The 26,003-nt window shown below is 32.1% G+C and overlaps 2 protein-coding genes across 6 annotated transcripts in view; one reads left to right on the top strand and one right to left on the bottom strand.

The window, feature by feature from the left end:
• The window catches only part of LOC116338478 (protein held out wings), a 29,728-nt gene that overhangs the window by 2,833 nt on the left and 892 nt on the right, over window positions 1-26,003 (bottom strand). For 4 of the 5 annotated variants that reach the window (XR_004200896.1, XR_004200897.1, XR_004200895.1 and 1 more), the window contains 7 exons: window positions 25,123-25,559; window positions 16,279-16,412; window positions 9,999-10,115; window positions 7,811-7,951; window positions 7,540-7,639; window positions 6,490-6,801; window positions 1,689-1,916 (listed from right to left, as the gene is read on the bottom strand). Coding sequence is in view for 1 of the 5 variants with exons in the window: in XM_031763760.1 (XP_031619620.1) it covers window positions 4,335-4,369; window positions 6,490-6,801; window positions 7,540-7,639; window positions 7,811-7,951; window positions 9,999-10,115; window positions 16,279-16,412; window positions 25,123-25,255 (972 nt within the window). In the remaining 4 variants the exon portion in view is untranslated. The other variant, XM_031763760.1, reaches the window with a different exon arrangement.
• Window positions 12,759-15,127, top strand: LOC116338476 (larval serum protein 1 alpha chain-like). The gene is made up of 2 exons (XM_031763757.1): window positions 12,759-14,658; window positions 14,727-15,127. Exons 1-2 carry the CDS (start codon window positions 12,790-12,792, stop codon window positions 14,991-14,993), a joined length of 2,136 nt encoding a protein of 711 aa, XP_031619617.1. The 5' UTR covers window positions 12,759-12,789; the 3' UTR covers window positions 14,994-15,127.

Here is a 26,003-nt window from a genome sequence, read left to right as displayed (position 1 = left end):
CAATAGGACAGAATTTAAAGGAGTATTCAATTGAAAGACTATGATACTGTCACAAAAACATGTTTTAAATATGAAAGCATCGCAATTTAAAAGTTTACCACATGAAAATGAGAGATAAATGTCGATCGAAATGTGTAAGTCTTATTATCAGCAACCGAAATGAAATCAAGAGCACTTTTTTTTTCGAATCGAAATCAAAAGAAATCATTGGACTAGTTTTTGTTGATATTTTTTTTTCAAAAGGTGTTCAGTTTTATTTGTATATATTTCAATTAAAACGCATCAAAAGAAAATCAATTTCAACGATAATAAATGAAGAAATAAAAATCATTTTCTTTACATTCGAGAGAAGAAAATAAAAAAAAAGAATAAACAAATAAACAAAAGAGATTTGTTGATCTTCTTTTTAATTGTAATTTAAAAATATCTATAAATAAATGTGACAATAAAACTCAATAAACAAAATGAAATTGTATGGTACGTCATAATGTGTACGTCTAGGAAATCAATTGCAATTAAAACTAATTTAATGCATCGGTTTTTTGTTCGGTTCTTCTTCTTATTTATTTGCATTTCGATTAAAAATCGATTCGCAATTTTATATGATCAAATACGTTTGGACGAAATCAATTTGTGTCATTATTTTCTTATGAATTTTTCATAAAATCTCCATTATTCTTTAAAACAAATGTTTCTCTTGTTTGATTTTTTTTTCTCTGTTTCGCTTAATTCACAAAGGCACAAGTCAACAATTATTTTCTATAGAATATATTCTACATTTTCTCATTTAAACCTACTTACGCAACTATTATTACTGGAAATTTTTGCTTGTATATTTGTATTTGTTTTTTTTTTCAATTTCTTGTTTTCTCACATAAAAATTTCAAACCATTTTTTCTGCTTTTTTTGTGATTTAGAATTGTTTTACTTTGTATAATCATTTCATTTTTCAAGTATCAATTTTCTCTCTCACGTGCGCACACGAGAAGAAAATGCAATTTTCTGGAAATTCTGTATGTATATTGTATCACACTATATTCTGTGTGTTTTGTGTATGGTGTGGAAAATCTTTACTGCCATTTTTGTATTTGTTCAAATGAAGAAGAAGAAGAAGAAGAAGAATAAGGTTGATAAGGAAAAAAAATTGAGTGGAATTTCTTCGAAAAAAAACAACAAATTAATTCACAATATTTATTCGTTGAAGAATTAGATAGTGAATCTGATATTGAAACGAAACTGAAAAATTGAGGTGTAACTTGAAGTGAAGAAGGGAATAAATAAAAGAAAAATCGCTGCGATTCGAAACGCGGTGGAGAGCAATGGGAAAACCAGAATGCGTTTTTCTTTTATTTAAACGATTTTTTTTAAATTGGGACTACTATATGCACTGTGAACACTTCGCGCCGTTTCAATAATTCACAGGAAACAAATTAATAAAAAAAAAATAAAAAAATATACATTTGTGATCGAAAAGTGGCTGCGATAACAGGTAAACTGTGCCAGTCATATTTGTTTAAAACAAAATCAAAACAATTCAATTTTTTTGCAGAAAATTTATTTAGTTTTTTGCATTTGCACAGCTTTCCCTATTATCAAACGCAACCAGTTACCGATGACAACAACAGAACTCAAAATATAGAAAAAAAAATAGGAATAAAATCAACGAATAAAGAGGAATTGAAACTAACCTTGTGATTATATCAAGTTTACGTTTTCTTTGTTTTGTCTCTCTGAACAACAATAAAAGTACACACAGAACAACAAAAGTGACTCTTGGATGATTTGAAACATTTTGCATTATGCGTTTTTATGGTTTTTGCATTAGCATTGCTTGGATTTTGTTTAAGAGAGAGTCCCAGCTCTCTGATAGGGATGTTCTCTGGTTGGCAAGCGCCTTTGTTGCTTAATTGCTCCTACTAATTATGAAAAATAATATATAATTTTAATAAAAAATATTTTTTTTTCTTTGTGTATATATATAAAAAAAAAATTATTATCAATATAAAATTGTATAAATGTAAATTAAGTGACCGTTTGTTCGAATGCTCTGCATCAAATCTCATTTTTTTTTATGCAGAATACTTGAACAATCGGTTAATATTTATAAATTAGCTAATAATTTGCTCTCTGATTTTCTTTTATTTCGTATTTTTTCCACTGTCACGTTATGAATGATAGTTCGTCCAAAGGATGAGTAAATTTTATTGCTCACTTTTGGAGTCACCGGTGATCTTCATTTTTAAAAGGACAAATTTTCGAAATACTATGGTTCAATTTAATAAAGTCACAACGACAACGACAATAACAGAAAAAAGCTATTTAAATTCTAATTGATTTTATGCCAATTAAAAAAAAAAAAAACAATCGACAAACACCAAATTCGAAAACACGTATCGGGCAGCAGTAGTTTTGCGTATACGAATTCTTAAAACATAACTTTGTTTTTTTTTGATCAGATTGATGAGTTTAATTCAGACATGATGAGTCTATGCTGTGGCATAATTAAGGAACTGTTAGGCGTACATGTATGGCACTGAGAATGTGACCAGTTTGCGTGTGATGTAATTTCCACATTCTAGAATAGATAGTTAATTTTGACGTCGTCCTTCTGCCATCGTATCTCAATATTTAACTAATGTTTCCTTTAATGATTCATCAGACTTATTTGGCTTTTATTCAATATACCACGAATGGTACGTATGAACCTCGACTTGAAGTCATTAATCATAATGTAACTAAATTTGTTTCGGTTAAATTTAGTAACTAGTTTTTAGAAATTATAATTATCGGTCATATTGCATTTTACGCGTTCTTCATCCAAATGAAAAGAAGGTAAACTTTTGAAGAATACTGTCCGTTGCTGTTTATTTTCTTCAATATTAGATTATTATTGTGCAAAAACACATTTCTCTTTCAAAAATGAAAGAAACAAATACAAAGAAAAAACTGTTATATATATATGTTTCAAACGAGAAGAACAAATGAAAATTGAATCATAATTGTTTTTTTTTTTGTTCATATACATTTTGTAACGCAAACTGAAAATGACTAGTTTAGTGGACGGACTGCTTTTACATGTTACTGTCATTGTGGCTGTGTTTGTATGGTATCTGTTTTCTTTCAATTTTCTATCAAACAAGAACGATCGATATAATTTGCCTCCAGGAGAAAATTATACGAGACATATTCATAACGATATCAAAAGCAAATATATTATAAATTTTTTTCTCTAATAAATACTTAAACATAGGAATCATGTGATAAAAAATGTTTATCTTTTTTATTGATTGATCGAAACATTTGTATCGATTTTTAATCATATTCAAAATTTCACATAAATTTAAATTCAAGAGAATGCAATAACAAAACTGTGAAATATCTGATTTTTTCGAATAGCATTGGAAATCAATTATTCCTACAGCGACTTCATTTTAGCTTGTTTTTTAAAAATGTTTAACTACAAACTGTTGTTCGTAAGCACTGCGCCGACAGGTAATCACTGTAATCGGTTTATTTTTGGCCACATGAGCCGATGTCTTTTCACCGCATGGCATTCAATGTTTTTTTTTTCTCTTTTCTTTCGTTTTTTATCTTTCATTTTGAAAATTAGTTTTGCACTGAACGTGTATGTATGTCAATAAATATCAAACTAAAAACTAAAATAGTATATTGAGTATGTGTCTATGAAACCGAGCAAGGAACAATAAATGAACGATGGATAAAACAATGGCCACGGCATTCATACAAACTTACGAACAAACGATATATATTATTTTAAGAGAGAAAAAAAACTACACATTACTATTTGTTTCATTTAAATATTGTTGCATTTTGAATTATGCTAGTGAAATACAACGGAAATTGACTGAATTCGCATTTGAATTGCATTGAATTGCATGCTTGTGTTGGTAACTATCAAGTGTAACTTTGTGTCAACTGTAGTAATGAGTGTTCGTATACGCATACGGTTGTTATTCTCGATCATCTTTTGGATGCCGTGTCATATTGGATTTTGATTATTTTTTTTTATTTTTTTTTTATTTTGGTTTTCAATGTCAATATTTCAATAACAAAGGAAACGGAATTCCAATTACCATCTCGAATTTTCACTGCATTTTATCTCTTCGTTTTTCTTTTGCTCAAATCTTTACTATCAAATTTATAATAAAACGTTCTATTTTACAACAACAATATCAACAATATAAGTGTTGATTTAATTTTACAATTATAATATTTGAAAGGAAACTTTCATTAATACTACTCGTAATACAATCAAAGTAAAAATGATAAGTTTTGTCAAATAAAATTAGAAGAAGGCCAGGGACTTAATTTTTCTAAAACACTGAACCAGCATGCAAGTAGCGACCAACTGGAAAAATTGTATTTAGAAAAATCACGTTATAAAAAGGTCAAACAAATAAACTAAATGAAAAAATGAAATAAAAAAAAAAAACCAAAAGAATGTGAAAAAGGATTTGGTTTCATTAAACAGAAAATAGTTAAAATGGGTGAAATAGAGCACAATTGAATGCGTTGGCTGATCTAAAGCCGACACATGAAGTTGATATCCAGCTAAATTCAGCCGTTTATATTAGTGTTTGCATTTTCCAAACAATAACAAAAATAAGCAAAAAATGAATTGATCTACGATTAAATGACGTTAAATAATATGTGATGCTTTAGAATAAATAGCGCAACACCTTAAAAAATATCACTATAAATGCAGAGTCTATTTTGATTGTATTGCATTGCTTTGTGAAGGTTTGCATCGAAATTTTCACAGAGCAAAAACCATACATCGAAAATGCCATAAAAGTTTATTAGTTTTCTTGTTGCTTTTCTATTTATTCTATTGCATTGCATGTGTTAGAGTGTGGTACAGTACAGTTAGCGGCAAACGGTTGGGGGGTATTTTCGAGAGAGAAAAAAAGAATGTTTTGAATTTTCGATTTTTTTTTTGGGCGTTTGCTCCATTCCTTCACATTCTATTTTCAATCTAATGAGCAAAATTTTATTTGAAATTTAAATTATCAGTTGCAGATCGAGTCATAATTTCGAATTTGAATACATTTGCGCAGTCAATTGTAAGCACATTGCTCTGCCACTTTCATCGAAAATGTTTGTTTTATTCTAAAAAACACGAAACATGTTTGGAGCCTGAAAATTGGCTTCGGAAATCAATTTAAAAATAAATCAAACATTCAAACTTTTGCTGCAAGCAAAACTGCAAAAAAACACAAATTCTGAATCTCCCGTGAAACGAAATTCCATGAAATAAGTAAAAACAGCAGTAAACACAAGCCACTGTGCTGTTTGAGCATATGTAACGGGCAGAAAAATGATATGGTATTAGAATAATGTTATGGGTTTCGGGAATGATTCGGGTTTCGATTGAGAAACTTCTCAAAACAAACAAAAATAATCGTAATAATAATAATAACACCCGTACAATTCGTCGGAATAGCTTTCGAATAGCAATGAAATAAAAAAAACATGTTATTTTTATCAAAATTAAGCATACACACGCACTTCGGTGTTAACATTGTACATATTAACCGGAGACACACCAAATTGCAATCGATTATAAATTAATTAAACATTTTTTTTAAATAATACTGTTCTACCATCTCGATAATCAAATAAATTACAATGAGGCGTTTTAGTACAACGGCTAATAAATAGATCGAAAACGATGCGAACGAGGCCAATTTCGGCATTTCGATTAAACAATGACCAAATCAATTGATTCGAATATATATTTGTTTGTTTGTTTTTTTGTACAGTTTTTCATTCTTTCCGATGTGTCTAAATAACAAATTCTAAAAAAGGTCATGCATCATATGTTTTCTGGCATAGAATTTAGAATGAAATTTATGAAAAGTTTTTGTTCAAAATGTTTTCAAATTGAAATGATTGACTCGTTTTGCTCTTGCTTTATTTTCATGAATTCATTCACTAGTGAGAAAAGTATGTTCATTGATACATGCATCACAAACAGTTTTTTTATAGTTTTTTGTACAGAAAATGGACTGAAACATTAAAAAAAATATTAAAGTGAAAAATTGAAATGATAGTCTGTTTAGTGCATACCGCTATATGCCTGCTATAACTAATTTGAAGAAGAAACATATTAACAAATGATTGTTTCTTTCGTTCGACTTCATTGGCAGGCGAAACAGTACTCAATCAAATTTGCTGTATCATTTATGCATCAGTAGTGAAATGTTGTGTGTCGGTTGCGAGTTTGTTTGATTTTTATTTTTGTTCAAATGCATCATAAAAGATAGAAGACTGAATAACTGAGTATTATTAAATGTAATTCAACTAATTTTTTTTTTAAATCGTTATGATTATTAAAAGTAATTAATTATTTAAAGAATTTACTGTGTGTTTTTTTAGACTCTTGAGAGCGTAAAAGGTTGTTTATTTTGTGTTTTAATTTAATTTTTTGTGTATGTGTGAAATTAGTTTATCTAGCAAATAACCCACCGCTATGATCTGCATATTCCGTTAATAGAGGATTTCCAGTCAATGCTGCATAGTTTGTGTAATCTCCGTACGGTGTGGCATAAATTAATCCTGGATGCTCTATTGTTGGTGGCGCTGATGCGGATAAGAGACTGGCTGCAGTTGTTGGCACTGACATGCGGGGCGATAAAATTAATGGCGCTCCAAGTGGAGTGGTTTGCGAACGTAACTGTTGAGCTGTAATACCCTGCATGCCTGGCGACAATAAACGCGATTCGGCAGCCGATTGTGCCAAACGTCGCCATTCTTCTTCACATGCCAAAATATGTGAATCTGATAATGATTTTCGTTCAAAAAATAATAATAATAACAATTAGGATAGGTCCCTTTACTGCATAACTAATTGAATTGAGCCACCGTGTGCATAGTGCATACACAAAATCCTGCCATTAAATTGGTATTTTGTATCGTTCTTTAAGTGGATTTCAATAATGGTATCATAATATTAAATTGTTGAATTGTTGCCGAGAATTTGTTTATATGGCCTACGCCCTCTGCTTAAGTGCTCAGGTTTAGTTTGACGCTGGCGATTGCATCATTTTGTTTGCGATCAAATTTGACGCCTATTTATTTTATTTTAAATTTCTCACAGATTAGTAAAATAAATTTAATGAAATTTAGAGCGAACGAATTCTTTCGTATCGTAATATATACAAATAAATCAAGCGGAAAATGAGCGGAGAAAAACAAAATGAAAGCACTGGCATGGGCCACAGATCAACAACAATCCTGGACGATTTCCATTTGTAAAATAGAACGAAAATAGATTGTGTGTGTGTGATGAAAGGTTCAATGCACGCAACAATCCGTACATGCGGATATCACATTGTACGCATGATGCGCGTGTGCACTAATGCACTCTCAAATGCTGGCTTCATTTCTTGACGATTCTCTCTGTGAATGCTATAAAACGATTTAAATGTTCGTGTGTGCATACACACGGTTCCTATTTTTGGGCTCAACTCAATGTTCATTTTCCAAATAGTTTTTGGACCATTTCAATTCATTTACCTGTTGTTGATATTTTCGTACTTGAGTCTCTGTAAGTACCGTTAATTATAGCCAATTCCATTAGCTGTCTTTTCTTGAGCTCGTCTTCACCTTCAGCTTGCTATAATTTAGTAATCGTTTGATTTACATATACTCAAATCATATGAAATAAACGCATGACAGATCATTTTTGTTTGATCGAGCGCAAGTATTTTTGATTTGAATGCAATATAATTCTTTAACACCTAATGAAAAATAATCGAATTTGAAAATAGTATGTGCATGTACTTACGGGTACCAAGAGCTTTTTAACTTCTTCGACGGCACGTTCTAGCTTGATATGCGCACGATTTTCCGTATCTTCAACGGTGATTAGAACATGTAATTCATCGGATAGATGTTCCCAATTTGGCTTTCCGCGATTTGCGTCCTCCTAGAAATTTACAAACAATAACAAAATGTAGCGATTTATTCAATGCAAACATTTTTTTTTTCAACAATAAATGAACGATAATGTATGTGGTTGTTCTTTTCGCCAATCGAATGAACAACATTTTAAATTAAAAGGAAAATAGACTCATCCGTTGCCTAATTCGAACACATATCAATCAACGCACATCGAAATTAATATATTTTTACAGCACTGAACTTAGTTTGAAATTGTCGTTTTTCATGGTTTTGGCATCCATTTCACATTATTTTGTGCCATTGGATTTGTTAAAAATAACTGCCACAAAATGATCGTCGTGGAAAACATGTCAAATTTGGATAAGGTTTACATCGCATCATCACATCATAAAGTGACAATTTTTCCGCTACAACTTGATGTTGATCACTGCGTTTACGATTGTCATACTTTCATCTTGAAGGTATTGTGTACAACAATCAAATTATCTTATCACAACAAACAATCGAATAGAAAATATACATGATGAAACAAAACCAAACGAAATTATGTGAAGAGGAGAAGAAGAAGAGAACATAAAAGAACAGCGACTACCGACTGGCAAACAAAAATGTAGCGCAAAATAAACATATGAGTCGGCAGTGTCGAGAATCCTTCAGATAGTATTTCGATGACTGTTCTACTACTGATATACGATATATTTTTTGTAGTGGATAGATGCTTCAGCAATCATTTTCAAATGGGTCATCACTTTTGGTTGATCGTGATGAAATAGATTGTGAAAGCAGCAGGTATGAAATAAATTTTGTTTTAAAAAAAAGAAGATGAAAATATGTTTGAAAAACATATCTGTATATAATCATCTACAATATATAATGTGGACACTTTGAGGAGTTTGTTGTGGTCTGTTTGGGAAATATCTCAGACTTCATTTAAATATAATTCAACTAAATCTCGACATTTTATTTCGAATATTGATTAAATTTTAACGGAGTAAATAAAGAAGGAGTCCGGAGTATTAGAATCTAGGGGCTTTTATGTTCAAACGTATACTACTTTTAAGGCAAATATTGAAATATAATGCCGCATATCTAGAAAATGCGCAAATAAATGTGTATAACTGCACATATTTGGCGTATATTTCGCATATATTTCGTATATATTTCTTGTATGGCATATTTTTTCATTCTCTTTTGTGCGGTCTTCCTTCGAATGTGTGTGTACAATTGTACACTGTACAATGTCAGTATAAAATACGTATAATTCGGTGCACATTTATGCCATATTAATTCGCATTTATGATGAATAAGACGCGTATATTGTGAATATTTGTGTATATTTTGTATCATAAAAGCCCCTAGATTAGAATAATTTGTACGAACATCTTTGAGGAAGTTGACAAAAATGTGAAAACATCAATAAATATTCTACAGACACTCTTTCTCCGTGTTATATACGAATCCATAATTATATATATAGTTTTTTTTTTTGGCTAAATATAACATGCGATGATGGTGTTATTTTCAATGCTTGCACACAACACAAACAAGTTAACATGATCGGTGTACTATGACATACGTAAGTGCCAACCAATCTACGGTAGAATTGACTAATTCATATGATCAGATCACATCATGTTTTTGTCATCATTGTTTCTTTCTCTCTCTCTCTCTCTCGCTCTCTCGTGTCATCGTTGTTGTTGCATTTCTTTTTATACCATTGCCGGTCTAATGATACCGAAAACATATTGAACGACACAGAATTTGACACACGATGTCGACTTTATGCTCGACACTATCGTTTCGAATGTCGAAATGGCTTAAAATAAATGTGAAATTGATTAATCAAAAGTGACAGAGTTTTTGATGATCGTGAAAATGAGCAAGATTGAGATTGAGTAATGAGAAAAAGGCGCGCTACAAACAGCATTTCCATGCTATCTTCAATCGACGCAAAAAAATAGATCAAAGACATATTTTTTAATTTTTTTATTACATTCGTTTCAGTAAGTTCTTACATTTTCAAATAATTTACGTGAACACAAGTTAAACATCCATAGTTTTAATGAACTCACCTTTTTCTTATCCCGCATTGATCCTTTGCCTCTGACCATAATTTTACAGCCGGTTTCCTGTTCTAGCTGTTTGGCTGTCATACCTCTTGGGCCGAGAATTCGTCCGACAAAATTAAACTGAAAATAAATAAAAGAATATAAGTTTGAGAATATTTCTGCGAACAAATTGTAGACGAAACATTAAAATTGTCAGAAAAATATAAGTTAAATAAAAATTATTCGATCACAAATCTTAAAGCTAATGCAATCATTCTAGTTCCAACTGTAATAAATAAAATGAAAACATTACGTGATGAGAAAATGTTTCAATAAAATCTCGGGCGAATAAACAAATTCAAGAATGTTGATTCACATGAATACATAGATGTGTTAGATTTTAAACAACTTCTCTAAAATCAATTTTTTTTTCTCGAAGCTATTTTAATACCATTCATTTCGAAATTTGTTTGTTTCACATGAAAACTCGTGAAATTTTCAAATTGTGAGCAAAGCGAATCGCTAAAACTAATTCAAACGCAATTTACGGATCTGCATGTGCAGCGATCATTTCTCATTGTAATTATAAAATAAGCGGAAACCATTTTTAAATCAATAATCCCATACATCTCATACACTTGGGATTGATGATAGACACCATCGATTGATAGCAGCAATCAACCATTTCATTCTTTTCATTTAACTTTTAATTTGATCCGAAGATTTTTGGTTTATAAGAAGGAAGGTGTGTATAGTTTTGATTTTATTAAAAAAAAAACGGCAAAGACAATTTGTATTGACAAAGAGCATTAGCCAATATAATGATAGTTAATATCGTCAGCCATTACAAATGTATTTACTACAAATACATGCATGCACGCACATAAAGGCGTATAATACGGGCGAAAATTGACAACAAAAGGAAATTATTGATTGAATTGAAAATCAAAGACAATTCATCCGAAATTAGTTCAGCATTGAAATGGGCTTGAAATGGAACTGCCACACCTTGTGCTTTATGTGCACACCATATAATTGGAAGCCAGACCTCACTTTTTCTGCCGATACACACGGACGCATTGTGTGTGCTTACCATGTGATGTAATTTATGGTGTATGGCAATGCAATAATCACAATGTTTTTCAACCAAATTATAGAAACATTATAAAAATACAGCGAGAGAGAATTCACGACGCATAAGCATACAAAATGCAAAAGAAACACAAATGAATTAAAATAAAATAAAATCAAGCAAAAAATTTAAGCAGCGAATGTTTAAATAAATGGCAAAATTGCACTGACTGACTTAATACGCTAATTAAGCTGTATTCGCTTACGTTTCGTTGCTTATTGTGTTTTTTTTTCTACTACTTTTTCTTCTTTCATTTTCAATTTTTTACTGGTGCGGCGAAATAAGCATTTCGGAATCGTAAATATGTCCGAAGCGAATATAGGTTTCGTTCTCATTTCTATCTATAAGTCAAAATTTCATATTTTTTTTGTCACATTTCACGTTTTTGTTTCTTCATATTTTTGTTTCTTTTCAAAATAACAACGTCAATTTTGTCGTCATCATGTCAAACGTTTCACATCGCAAGCGAAATGAAAAAGCCAAAAAGAAGGTGTCGCTTTTCTTTTAAAATTATCAGCCCTCTGGCCAGGCAAAACTATTTAACGAAGCGCAAACGACTATATTCTCTGTGAATGTGTACGATTACGTTTTTATCCAAAAATAACCAACGCAATGGGATCAAAGCAATTTTTATGAGTTTACCGTGAACGGACGTGCTTTTCAGCTGAAATATCTTTTCTCTTTCAAGTATAGAAACTGAGAGAAAAACACTGTTACAAACTATTACTTTCACGCGGGTAAAATCGAATTTTGAGATGTCGACTCGATACTATTTGTTGACTTTTTCCGACGTATTTCATGAAGTAATTTTTTTAAAAAATATGCATTATGGACCCGTGATATCACTTTATGAGCTGAATTAAAGCCAATTTCAATATTTCTTTTATGTGTTGATTAATTGAGAGGTGATTCATCCACCACAAAGTCAAAGTATAAATAAAACCGCAGTGCGTCTATTAATTATTTCATTAAAATAATTGAAAAATTGGCCAATGAAAATAGAGCAAATCTTTATGATAGATTAAATATCACTGTTGATCACATGAAAAAAGTTAAGATTTTTTTTTTTTTGTTTTCGAATCAGAAAAAATCAAACTTTTCCATTATTTGATAATGCAATCGACATGCTGATGACATTAGTGTGGTCACGTAGTAGAATAAAATACATTGGATTATTATTATTTAGAAAGTCTACCATCCAATTTAAATTGTACTAAAGTAAACAATTTCGGTATCACTGGATTGAATTTGAAGATTAAAAAAAACACAATTTACAGTGTTTACATGTTAGAAACAGTTTGAAAGGCTAAAAATAAGAAATTGATTTTATGCACAGAAGATAACCCTGACGTGACTAAAGTGACTGTATTTATTAACTGTGCGATCTTCAAAAAAAAATCCAGAAACAAAAATGATATTTCTAATTGACAACAACATTGTACTGTGGATGCGTGTGGATGGGATTTAAGTTTACTATTTAACATGGCAATGACATTGATAATGATGTTTTGCCACTGATGTTTTTCAAATACAAATAAATAACACATTTTGTTTTTGACTGAGGTTATCATCAAATTTCATTAGATGAAATGAAATAAGATTTTGTGTGGCTCTGGAACAGCGATAAAGAACACTATAAAAGAACATTTTCAGTATGATTTAACTTCAGTTAGTGTGAACAAAATGAGATTGTTGGTGCTGTTAGTGATATTAGCTGGTGCTTTTGTACAAATAAATGCAAAACTACCAGTAAAACCCGCAAAATTCGATCCAAAATCAATTGAATTGAAAAATTTCTTATATAAACAAGAGGTGATCCTTGATGTCTTCCAACATGTGCATCAAAATGACACACAAAATAAATTATATGCTGATTCATTAAAATTGAATTTTACAACATTGGGCGAATGGTACGAGGATGCAGCAATTGTGAATAAGTTTGTGAAACGACAAGAAATCGGACTATTGCCACGTGGCGAAGAGTTTTCGGTGTTGAAAAAGTCACACATTGAAGAAGCAATTGCACTATTTCGTTTGTTGCATGAAGCCGAAAACTGGAATACATTTTACGATGTTTTAGTTTGGGCTCGTTTCCATGTGAATGAAGGTGTATTCATTTATGCGTCAACCGTTGCAATTTTACATCATCCCGACTTAGAAGGAATCGTTTTACCAGCACCATATGAAATTTATCCATACTATTTCTTCAATGCGGAAACAATTCAAGAGGCACAAACTAGTAAAATGCAAGGATTTCCAAAAAGCAAAAAAGTCGTCGGGCAAACAGCCGAGCTAATCATTCAATCGAATTATACTGGATGGAATAAGCGATCAAATCCAGAACAAAAATTATCATATTTCACAGAAGATATTGGTTTGAATGCATGGTACTTCTATTTCCATGCCGATTATCCATTTTGGATTGATAGCAAAGATTCAATATTCAAAAATCGACGTGGTGAAGTGTATTTGCATACACATTCACAGCTTTTGGCTCGTTATTATTTGGAACGTCTTTCAAATGATATGGGTAAAATTCCACAATTTTCATGGCGCGTACCATTCCGTACCGGATACAATCCAGCGCTTGCTTATTATAAAGGATCATCATTTCCAGTGCGTAACAACTTCTATAGCACATACAACGAAGATACATATTATTCAATTGAAAAGCTCGAAGGTTTGGAAAATCGCGTTAAATTTGCCATTGATCATCGTCTCTATACATTGCCAAATGGTACCGTTATTGACATCAGTAAACCGGAAAATGTTGAACTCTTTGCCGATTTATACAAATATACACCATACAAAAATGATGGTAAATTTTTTGGTTTATTAGAAGTCTTGGGTCGCACACTTTTGGGAACAGCCATTGATAATTACAGCACCGATGATTATTTGCCAAGTGTTTTGGAACATTTTGAAACAAGTTTGCGTGATCCAGCATTTTATCAATTATACGGTCGTTTGATTCGTTATTATTTACAATGGAAGACTAAACTTGAACCATACAAAGAAGAGGATATTGGTTTTGAAGGCGTTCAAATCGAAAGTGTTAATTTGGATCGATTAGTCACTTATTTCGACACATTTGATTCAGACATTACGAATGCAGTCGATATTGAACCAATGACGACACCCACCAAAGGTAAAAAACCAAATAAATATGGTGACGATTTGGTAATAAAAGCAAGACAATGGCGTTTAAATCATTCACCATTTACACTGACATTAAATGTAACATCGCAAAAGGCACAAAAAGCATCGGTTAAAGTATTCCTGGGGCCAAAGTTTGATGAAGCTGGAAATGAAATTGACATCAACGAAAATCGTGAAAACTTTTACGAAATTGATAAATATGTGGTTGGCTTGACGGCAGGCCGTACAATCCTTACACGCAACAGTATTCATTTTAAATTTTATTCAAATGATCGTACTACATATTTTGATCTGTATAAAACGGTGATGATGGCTAAAAGTGGTGACGGAAGTTTGCCACCTAATTTTAGCCGAACAACATGCGGTTTTCCACAACGTTTGATGTTGCCAAAGGTAATAATTTATATTAAACGATGTGAGGCGCCATAAGTTAAATATCACTTTATTTATAATTCATAAAGGGCACAAGGACTGGATTTGCTGTTCAATTGTTTGTTATTATAACTGAATACCGTTCACCTAGCACATGGGTCATCCAAAAGGATTGGTTTAGTTCGAGCAATTGTCGTCGTGATATCGATGCACGACCATTGGGCTTTCCATTGGACCGAGAAATCGACGAAACAATTTGGTATACACCAAATATGAAATACATCGAAACCGCCATTTATCATAAGTCCGAAGTGGAAAAGACAATGGAACAAACAATGGATACTACAAAGAATTAATTTAATTTTAATTCATAAAATCTGTTGCATTCAATGTATTGCTTTTTCTATAAATAAAAATATCTCACATTTTTACAATGTAACAATGTATTTCCCATTGTGGTGCAATAAAACAATCTAGTGAAATGTGTTGACCCATGCTTTTTTTTTCTCCTCTACAATGAAAACGATTTTTTCTTCTGTTTAATAAATGAGTTGCATGAATGTTGTACGATTTACCAATTTTGGTGATAGATAGACGTTCAGCGCTAAGCGTAACAAAAAAAAAGAAATCAAGAAGAGATCATTTCTACTGATGATGCAATCCACGATGAGAAGAAATCGACATGATTCGCCGCATTATGGGCTTTTTGTAAGAAGAGCAAATTTAATGTGATTCCATCTGCGTTCGTCGCGACTGATCATTGAGCTGTTGCTTCATGTTTCCACTGTGAACGGTTTCATATCACCAAATTGGGTATACCATCCCGAATAAACGCAATAAACATCGAACGCATATTAGGCATGGTAATGATTATTATTAATTTTTTGTGTTTGTCCTTTTTTGTCTCTTTTTCTCTTCACTATTTCACATTTAAATCATTTGCTTCCCTTGATTGACGAACAGAATAACTCGTTTTGGATATATTAAAAGCTGTAGCGTGGGCTCAAATAAATTTCTTCTTTTTCTTATTCAACCATCCACACATTTTCCGTTTAAGGTAATGCCAAGTATTCACCATGGACCGAATGAATTAAAAAAATGAATTCAACAAAAAAAAATTGAGAGACAGACATTCATTACAAAAAAAAAAACATTCCTTTGAAATAGTGTTTACATTCGATTGTGTCGCCACAAATTTCAAATTGTATGCATTGAAGTTTGGTTCGCGACAAAAATGGATTAAGCGAGATCAAGAGTGAGTGAGAGAGAGAGAGAGAGAGAGAGAGAGAGAAATCAGCGACAATGTTCAAACTTAAACATAGAAAACAACTTAATTTTTTTTGAGGAGGTTTTCGCAAGAGATTTCAAAAAATTTAACATATTTTTTTTTCTCATTGTCTTTTGCTACAAGTACCACGCTATTAGAAGAAAACATATTGTGTATGTAATTACACGTGCAGCAATTCAATCTTGTGCTTCATTTGAACATTTTGTACACATTCAGAGACAAACCTATCTAATTGATTTTGAGTATTTATGCAAACACATTCGACACATGTCGACCTGTTTGATGGTGAATCACATGTCCAAATCTGTCTATGCGGTCCAATTAAAAACAATTAAGTGCATTTTTCTACTTACATCTGGGTGTTCTCTAACTGGCACATAAACTTTTTCGTTTAAAGTAACTGGAGTTCCATCTGGTTCAGGTAGCTTCAATGGTTCCTTTTTAACACCATTTATTTGAAATAGCGATGCTCTAACTTTGGCGATTTCTATTGAAAAAACGAAAAAAACAATCAATTAATAAATTATTTCGATTATTATTATTCAATAAATTATTTAAATTAAAACTAAAGGTATAGAATCTATACTAAGGATGAATGAAAAATTAACACGTCATACTTATATTTATTTGATAGTTTACATTTGATATAAGACCGAATGAAATAACACCAAAGCGTGGAAAAAGAGTCAATGCTTAGTGGAGTAATAATCTATTGATCAGCGACCTTTTCAATGCCAAATAAAGACAATTGCTTAACACGACATCGATTCGATAGTCATTAATTTTGCGGTTGCATTCATTGATCTCAATTCTCAATTCGATGATTTAGTGTTGTGAAGCAGTGCAAATTAAATCAGCACACTGCACACATGTTAATAATGTAATATGTAAAATTATAGAGTTTGAAGAATCATACACAAATACATGGGGCCACGACCTACTGATGGCTTGAAATTCGAATAAATGCTGCGGATATTGTGTTTCTCTTTGTTTCTCGCACTCCTGACAAATCGGACAGTTCAACAAAATACCAATCAATAAACGGTGTGTGTGTGTGTTTTTTAACACGTACACAATTTTTTTTTCATTCATCGTTGGGTTTGTGGGCAGCTTTTCATGAAGGCGCGTAACTAATTTATGTGTTAAGTCTTTATTCATTCGAATTTGAATGTATCGTTTCTGTTTCTGTCGCATTGTATATTATGTTATTTCATCTGTTCATTTCAGTTTTGCGCTTCATTCTATAAAAGGAATACTAAACATCCGGAACATAAAACTCATATTAAGTATTGGCTAATAAACATCGGCAAATGGTGAATAAGTTGCATGCACTGTTTTTTTTTCTCTACCTCTTTACAAAAATGAAACGATACATTTGCCAACAAATGTATCATCCGAGCGATGAAAATAAAATAGAGGCATGCAATACAATGAGAAGCCATTTGGAGCATTTCAGCGAAAATGAAATGTAATGAATATAGAGGTAAATAAAAAACTTCAAGACAATTATGTGTATTGCAATCAACCCACAAATGTCACATAAATAAATTCTATGACTGGATTGAGGTTTTCTTCCTGTGTGCGCAGACACACATATATATATATGAAAGATGATGGCTACTGAGAGTGCACCATCTTGCATCACCGTCCAGAATGCGCTGAATATTCCAATACTTTGCAAATGTTAGAGATAAGTGAAAACGATATAGAAAACAAGTTACCAAAAATAGCGATGATCATAACATCAGGCCCGATGTACAATTTTATCGATTGGAAATGGCATCAAAACGTTAATTCGATTCCGGAAAACAATTTTACAAACAAACTCGACTAGAGAATTGAAAATATTGACCTATTCTCAATGTATGCACCCATTTTTGGGTAAACAATTTATGAAACTAACATACATAGTCAAGACGTATACAAGTTGATTTGGATTTGGGCTTAGATCACATGATTCATATTAAGATAAAAACGAATATGTAATTATCATTTACGGATAGATTATGAATCAAAAGAAGAAAAAGAAAATGATAAAAAAAATGAGAAAAAATTGAGCGATTTAGTTGAAAACAAGTTTGTATGGCATGAATTATGTCGTTTGCACACTATCATACGCACATCTCGCTAATCAGCCATTTGTTATCCAATTCCAGTTTAAAATACAAATGGCACACTACATTTTACAGCATCAAAATCGGCAAAATAAATCTCTTAAGCTCATTTCAAGTGAGACAAACGGTTTTCAATGATAGTGATCAATCAAAATTAAACTGCCATACGCTAAAATGGAACGCACACTCTGTACTACCCACAATTCGAAATTCCATTAAATATTTTAAAAACAACGAGAAAAAACGTCAGTTACAGCCAAAAAAAACTACGCGAAAAGATCCAGCGGCTATTTAGAGGAAAAAAATGTTACCAGTTTTTTTTTATATCAATTTACTTCCCTTCGTGTTCTAACATAGCTAAAATAATCGCAAAACACGATTTGCATTCTTTAATTTAGCTGCGTGAGGAGAGAAAAAAAAGCACAAAGCGTGAGTGAGAGAGAAGGGGAGAGAAGAGAATTTTCAAATTGAGCCATTGTACAGAAGTAGTTAGAGCGAGATAAAAACTAAACGCGCGCACATTAAAAGAAAAACCATATTTATATCGCTAAATTCAGACATTAATTATGAGAAATTCACAGTAAAAGATAAGAATTTATTAAAATCTTTGTGTAATAAATTAAATCATTAAACAAGCATTTCGTTATTCTCCATATTAGACGTTGTTACGTTGACTATTGCTGCCAATGTTGTGATGGCGATGCATTACGCGGTTCAAGTATTGTTAAATACGTAACTCACTGGATTGTTGGATTACAATTGTATAATGAATTAAATCATTGTGTTTTACTAGCTGACTGCCGCTTTTTGTTCAACACACAGATGTGTTAAGCATATCAGATGGCGCACAAACAAAATTTCGTTAGAATGTTGATGTTTTCTTCTTCTTCTTGATATCTCTCTCTCTTTCTGCCTCTTGCGCTCTTTACTTTGGCAGCAAGTGTACGCATACGTCATTGCACGCGGAGCAACAATATTTTTAATTACCACGTTTATATAGGTTCCATGCATATCAAACAGCAAGCAATATGATTTTTGCTCGTTCGTGCTGCCATTTTTGTCTTATTTTTCTTTCGATTTTCAATCATCTTGCATGTGTTCTCATTTCTTTAATGTGTATATGTGTGGCTTTTATATATATAAGTTCCCACCCCCATCTGAATGAATTAATTCATTCAAGAACATAGATTTCTTAGACTTTAATTATTTCATTATGGTTTTTGAAAGAGAATTATAATGTAATTATACGCGGTACTATATACAATTTTTTCGGAAGTGTTCGGTAAAAAAGCTCGGTCAAAATTCAAAAATCTTATTGACATATGGCGATCTTTAAATCGGTGCCATACAACAGCTTTTGATCATTTTAATATGATGATAGAATTTGATCGACTATTTGGCATTGATTCCGAAAGTTTGTATGGAATTTTCTTTTCTAAAGTGCCAATAATCATCTCGTTGATTCATTACAAGTACATTTCTGTAAATTGAAATCATTTGCAATTTGTTAAATAAATTAATTGAAACGCACATTCGCCTTGTGAATTTCAACTTATTCATTGTCTATGTATGCATGTATCAATATAATAATCTAATTTCCATGCTGGATTTTAAAAAAAGCAACAATATGTAAATTATTCGAGTTCTTTTTAATTGTATTTAGATGATCCATTTTTTTTTTTCATTCATGTACCGAATTCACTCCATGCAGTGAACTTGTGTTGCAAAAATTCATTCCAACAGTGTGAAAAATATCGTGTTTGTTTATTTGTTTTCGTTTTTCATTTATTTTGGTCGTTTAACTGTTTTGGCTTTCATCCAAATTGGGTCCTGTAAATCAAATCCGGCTTTCTCACTTAAGAAATAAATATTACATTTATTATGTGGTTTTTTTCGTTCGTTTCAAGTGTTTTCTTCTCTTTACTCTAGCTCACGGTGAGTTGCTTACCTCAAATGTTTCCACAAATATAGGAAACTGCATAAGTTATGAACAATACACGCGATGTACTCAAATAATATATGGAAATGAAGAGCGACTGGAATGAAGTTTTTAATTGGGCCAAACGAATTTTCTTTTCTGTTCCGATGAAACGAAAATTGAGTATATAATAATATCTGTACATCAACATTTTTGTCTCGTTATGCCAGTTTGAGCCGACTACGGGGCTATGTAAGTGATAATTTTTCATTCTTCCGTAGTAAAAAAAAAACGGTGAGAAAGATCTCCATACGATGACGTTCACGAAATCGAAATTTCTTAAATTACATGACAAATTAATAAACATGCCAAACAACTTGAGAGCAACAGTAACAGGCGCATCGATTAAAATACACCATCCGAACATATTTTTACGCAATTACAACGAATCGGATCAAGATATTCGAATCAAATAAAAAGAAAATGGTTATTTTACGGAAAATAAAATGGAAAATTCTATTTACGCAATCGAGTTGAAATCAGTTGCAATGAAAATTTTGCGTGAAAATATCATCTGGCATTGATTCCATTTTATTGAAAAGACGAAACGAAACGAAACAAAATGAAATGAAGAAATGAAAAAGAAGAAGGAGGATAAAAAAGATATATATATATATATATATCTATATCTATATGTTGAATGTGTGTACGTTTTTCCATTTACTATGCATGTCGGCGACGGCAGTGACGGTATTTTTAAAACAGTGATCTCCAATGTGCGCTGTGCCATATATGTGACCACCGCAAATACAAAGTAACACATACTCATATATCGATGCTTGGCAAGTAGTTCGATCATCGATGATCGCATGCGCACAACGAAATCACTGAATTCAAATCTCGTTGCCTTTCCCCACACAGATTAAGAACTATTCAGACTTGCGCTACATATTTCCAGTAAATAATTTCAACAACAACAATTTTCTCTTGCACACAAATCATTGATTGTGCAAACACATGGTCATTTCACTTACATATTCCAAAAATAATGACCAACAAAATGAAATCGGACCAAAAAAAAAAAAACTGTTCATAACAAATTTGGCGAACAAACAAAATTTATGTGTTCTCCAAGCACTTTACAAAGTGTTGGCTTTCTATATTTTAACATTGTCATAATTGTATGCAACCCATGGTTTCAACTGAAATGAAAATTGCATATTGAAGACACGATTTCAATGGATTTTTATTAATATCTGAACAAAAACTAAATGAAATCGATGATTTTTCGATTAATTTCAACATGTGCGATGAAATTATGGTGCGCCAAAAATTGTTTTTCAACATTTTGATTTTGACCTATGGTTAAATGATTAAAAACACCAACGCATCATTTGCTACTTCTACTTTGTTAGTCTTTATTTTCATTTTCACTGAATAAATCTGATTCATATTTAAATATGTGGAACGACACTCGAATAATGGTGTTTGTGTGCGTGTGTTTGGATCCATCTTTACGCTAGCATGAATTTTAAACGTATTCATTTGGTTTTCGTGGCTTTTGTTTTTGGCCACAAATTACTCGCATACCAAGAAGAAGAACACTTTTCATGAATACACAAAGAGCATGGATATGTGTAGGCCATAACTGAGCAGCTAACGGTCGTTTGTATTTGAAAATATATTCATATGGCCCTTACAGATTTTATTCTTCGGCCGACACTTTTCAGACATTTATTCATGGAGCTAAGTGAAAAGAAAATTGATGACATCAAAACATCGATTGAATCTTGCATTTCATTGCGTTACGTTTCATTGAATAAAGCGGCGTTAAAATCAAGTATCTCGATTGGATTTGAATTAATACCGCCCACATAAACCAACTGCCTGCTATTGAGGTTTTTTTAAAACCAACTTTACTCACATTTATACCTACATCGTTGAGGTTTTTTTTTTCATTTGCTATATTTGAATTCTCCATCTATTTATGAATGACTGGCTTATGGCAAAAATGGAATACATTATTTATGCGAATAATGGAATGACATCAGAAGGTGTTTTTGTGCTTTTCTCATTCTATTGATTTCAACAGAGAGAGAGCAAAAGGGAGAGAGAGAAACAAACAGCAATCTTCTTACCGCTACCTTTGTATTTATACTATTTCTACTGCTTGCTTCATTCAAATTTCTATTCAGTGCGCGATTCGAGCATGTGAAGTGAAGATTTTGCGTGTTTGGCTTTTTATTGATCGTGCTGTCTTATTTTCGTCATTTTGACGGACTTTTGGAACACTTTTTGTGATTCATACGTAAACATATGGCACACAGAGAAGAGGCGCGCGCGTGAGACAGAAAAAGAGAGCGAAAGAGAGATATATGAAACATTTTTACATTTTTATGCGAAAATCTTTTTTCATCTTTCTTCTTTTTCTTCTTCTTCTTCTTCTTCTTTTTTAAAATGAAATTACGATAATAAAAGTGTAAAAAAAATGCTGTGAACATTTTTGTGTCATTTTGTGAATTGTTATATACTGGATCCACAAACGATATGTATGGACAGTTTGTATGCCACTATTGCATTACGTATATGATGGAATTTATCAGTCATTTTTCTCTGTGCACTATTCTCTACAGTGAATCGACAAGATTCGTGTATTTGTACGATATGACGTCTTGATGTATAAAAAACCATAACATGTACCGAAACATAAATTAATCGGCTTTGGTAAGAGCAAACAGTCTCAAAATGCTGTGTCGCAGTGTCTGTCTCTGTATGAATATATTATATTGTAAATTATACTATGAGAAATTACGGTAAATGATATATAAGCCAACGGCGATATACATAAAACCCGGCAATTCAGTAACAGAAAGAAATGTAGATGGATGTAAAACAAATGAATCGGGAAAAGAAAATTGGTGTTTAGACTCAGTGAATGTGAGGAAAATAAACTAAAAATAAAAATCGAAGAACGTATTTTTTTTTCTTCTCTCATCTACTTTGGTTGTGTGTAAGTGAGCGAGAGTATATTGTGAAGTGGCGTTCGTTTTGTTGCTTATGTTAATTCCGTTGATGTTATTGTGTTGCCTTTGTATGTGTCCTCCATTCGACTATTTGTCCCGTGTATCTTTATAGAATACATCTAAACGGGATGCCTCATCTCGGATGGTTTGTTGTTTCAGGAACACATGTGTCGAAAAAGGAGAGAGAGAAAAAAACGTCCGAACTTAGAAGCATAAGAGCCAAGTGGAAAAACAGAAATACACTGTTGAATGCAAGCTCACATATCGCATACATGATACTTTTGTATATAAATATACATTGTATATATATACATTTCGCAGAGCATAGCGCGCATTACCAAGTGACTTTTCAGTCGCATAACAACAAAACACATGTGTTTGTGGCCCCGAGCATTTCTACACTACATGAAACGAAAATCCAGTCTATTGCTTTGTGTTTGTACACATGTGTGCAATTGTAATGTATTTCTCACACCCAATTATTCTTCTAGTCGCACTCATCTCATTCAAATGCCGTCACCGTCTGTGTGATACACACCACTACGTACGCCCACATACACAAATGCATTTTCTATCGGCTTCAGTGTATCCAATGTATACGCACACATAAAACAAACATTCATCTCGAGCATATTCATTGGATATTTTATCATTTTTAAATGGATCGAAAATAAAAATCAAATAGAAAATCGTCTCCTGTTCCATTTGTTGATTGGCCTTTTATTGTTTTGGAATGTTATTTTTATGAATTTTTGCTCTGATGTTTGGGGCAATTTTTTTCTTATTTTCTTTATATCACATCTACTTGATCTTCGATGTTTGTTTAATGCTGAGCTGGATGAATTGATGTTGCATATAAATGTGAATGTTACGCGATGCAACCGAACGTTCACATGTGTGGACTTGATTATTATATGTGTTGAAGCACGTAAAAGCATATGTAAACACAGTCAATACAACTAAATTTAGATGTTGAATAACATGGAATTGTAGGTTTAAAAAAAAACAAGGCTGCACGGCATAAATGAAGAAAATTCAACAGCGCAGCGATGGCGACATCGACAACGACAACAATAACAACATCGGTATAAAGAATATTTGAGAAAAATTGTGTTGAACAAAAGAGGTAAACGATGCGCAGGAGTAATTTGAATTTTAAGCTAAATGCTTAAAATAAGCAGTATAAAATAATGAAATAGTGAGACGTTGACGGCAAAGAAAATACAAAATGAGAAAAATGAGAGCAGAAAAGAAAAATAACAAGAGCGAGATAGAGACAAAGAAAACGATCCCAAAAGTAGAGAATAATACACATTGATTTGATTGTTGCCGTTTATAGAAGAGTAAACGAAACATTTTTCGGACGTTTCATGATCATTAATCAACATCACCACAACAAACAATGCACAGCAACGCGGCACAGGTACCAAGAAGACTGGTGCTGTTTTTCAGTTGACAAACGGAATATTAAACAATTAGTACTTTTGTTTAAAAAAAAAAACCAAACGGCGGGCGCACGGATGTATGTGCGAAGCATATTTGTATAAGCAATCCATATTCACTGTGAACGAAGAGAGCAGAAAGCAAATGTTCGAAATTAAAACGACTTGCGTTAATGCGAAAACATCAAGTTTGGTAATGACCAGCGCCTAGTTCAAGCAATAGCAAACCAACAAAACAATAGAGTGGCTTAAAATTGAAGCAACACACAGACAAAAAAAAAAGAAAGTCTATCTCTTCAGCAAAGCTAATGAAAATACGACAAAACACAAAGTGAAAGAAACTGTATCAAAATATTTGAGCTACTCCAAAAATGGACACATTGCCAAACGATGACAGGAAGAAATGGATGAAAGTAACGCATTGAAAGTAAATAACTAGTGCGAGTACAGCAGGAGTAGAAAAGTAGAGAGAGAGAAAAAAAGAAACTGAGAAGATGGAAGTAACGAAGTGAAACCGGAAAATTGTTTTGCAATTATCTTTGCTAGATCTGAGCTGGCTGGCAAAGCGTTTATTCAACTTAGATCTTTCTCAGCAATGGATGCAATGATCGCAAATAGATTTAATACAACACTTTACTTATATTATGCAATTGACCAAAAAATTTCAAAGCGGAAAAATAATGAATGAATGAAAACTAACCTTCATCTAGTAAACGTTCCACATGATTGAATACTGTTGGAAAAGCAGCAAGCTGCTTTCTGTCCTTAAGTAGTTGAGCCAAGTAATCAGCTATACTTTGTGTGGTTTGCAGATTATTGTTATCACAATTCATTTTTGATGATAAAATTATTTATATATATAAATAAAAACAATAAATTGTCTCTTTCGGTTCGGTATTATTTTGCTTATCCGGTTGATTGCACGCAACGCGTTCCGATTGGCATTTACGTTATATTATCTCGATATCGAACAGGTTCTGTTCACCAATCACTGATGAATTCGATTTTTCTTTAATTACTCCAAAAATTTTTTTGATTTTCTTCAATGTTTTTCTTCTAATTCTTTTTTTATTCTGTTTGTTTATTTTTTTTTTTATTTGATTTACAATTGTTCCGTCTGCTTCAATGAGTTGTTATCTATAAATCGATGGTTTCGATTAGATATATTCACAGGCCAATAGACGAATTCGATTTTTGATTTTCATAGTTATAGAGCCGGTGATTGGATTCGACGGAACGTCCCCATTTGTTTATCTGATTTAAATCGCGTTAAATCCAAGAAAGAAAGAAAAAATAATAATAATTTTGGGCGGTATGTAGATAATTTCTGACGATTGAGTCTACTTTTCAATGCGTTTATCTTCAACTCTATTGACGAATGAAAATCAAAAATCAAATCATCGATACAACACGGAAAATATACGTATGTATATATTGTATATTCATAGCAATTGCAAAGCATCTCATACGGCACAAATGCTTTTTTTATGTGAGAATATAATCATCGTATGAATATTGAGGTATGAACAAATTTGAAACCGATCGATCGATCGATTGATCGAACACAGTATAAAATGCATT

Source organism: Contarinia nasturtii, unplaced genomic scaffold (genome assembly GCF_009176525.2).
Source record: "Contarinia nasturtii isolate CC-2019 unplaced genomic scaffold, AAFC_CNas_1.1 Cnas_scaffold_414, whole genome shotgun sequence".
In the NCBI taxonomy this organism is placed as follows: domain Eukaryota; kingdom Metazoa; phylum Arthropoda; class Insecta; order Diptera; family Cecidomyiidae; genus Contarinia; species Contarinia nasturtii.
The sequence above is the reverse complement of the archived record's forward strand: the minus strand, read 5'-3'. Positions and strand labels throughout refer to the sequence as shown.

Bases quoted from the DNA above. Each gene is read 5' to 3' on its own strand.
- LOC116338476 (XM_031763757.1), top strand. From the start codon at position 12,790: ATGAGATTGTTGGTGCTGTTAGTGATATTAGCTGGTGCTTTTGTACAA. The intron at 14,659-14,726 runs GTAATAATTTAT...TAATTCATAAAG, and splicing joins AACGTTTGATGTTGCCAAAG to GGCACAAGGACTGGATTTGC.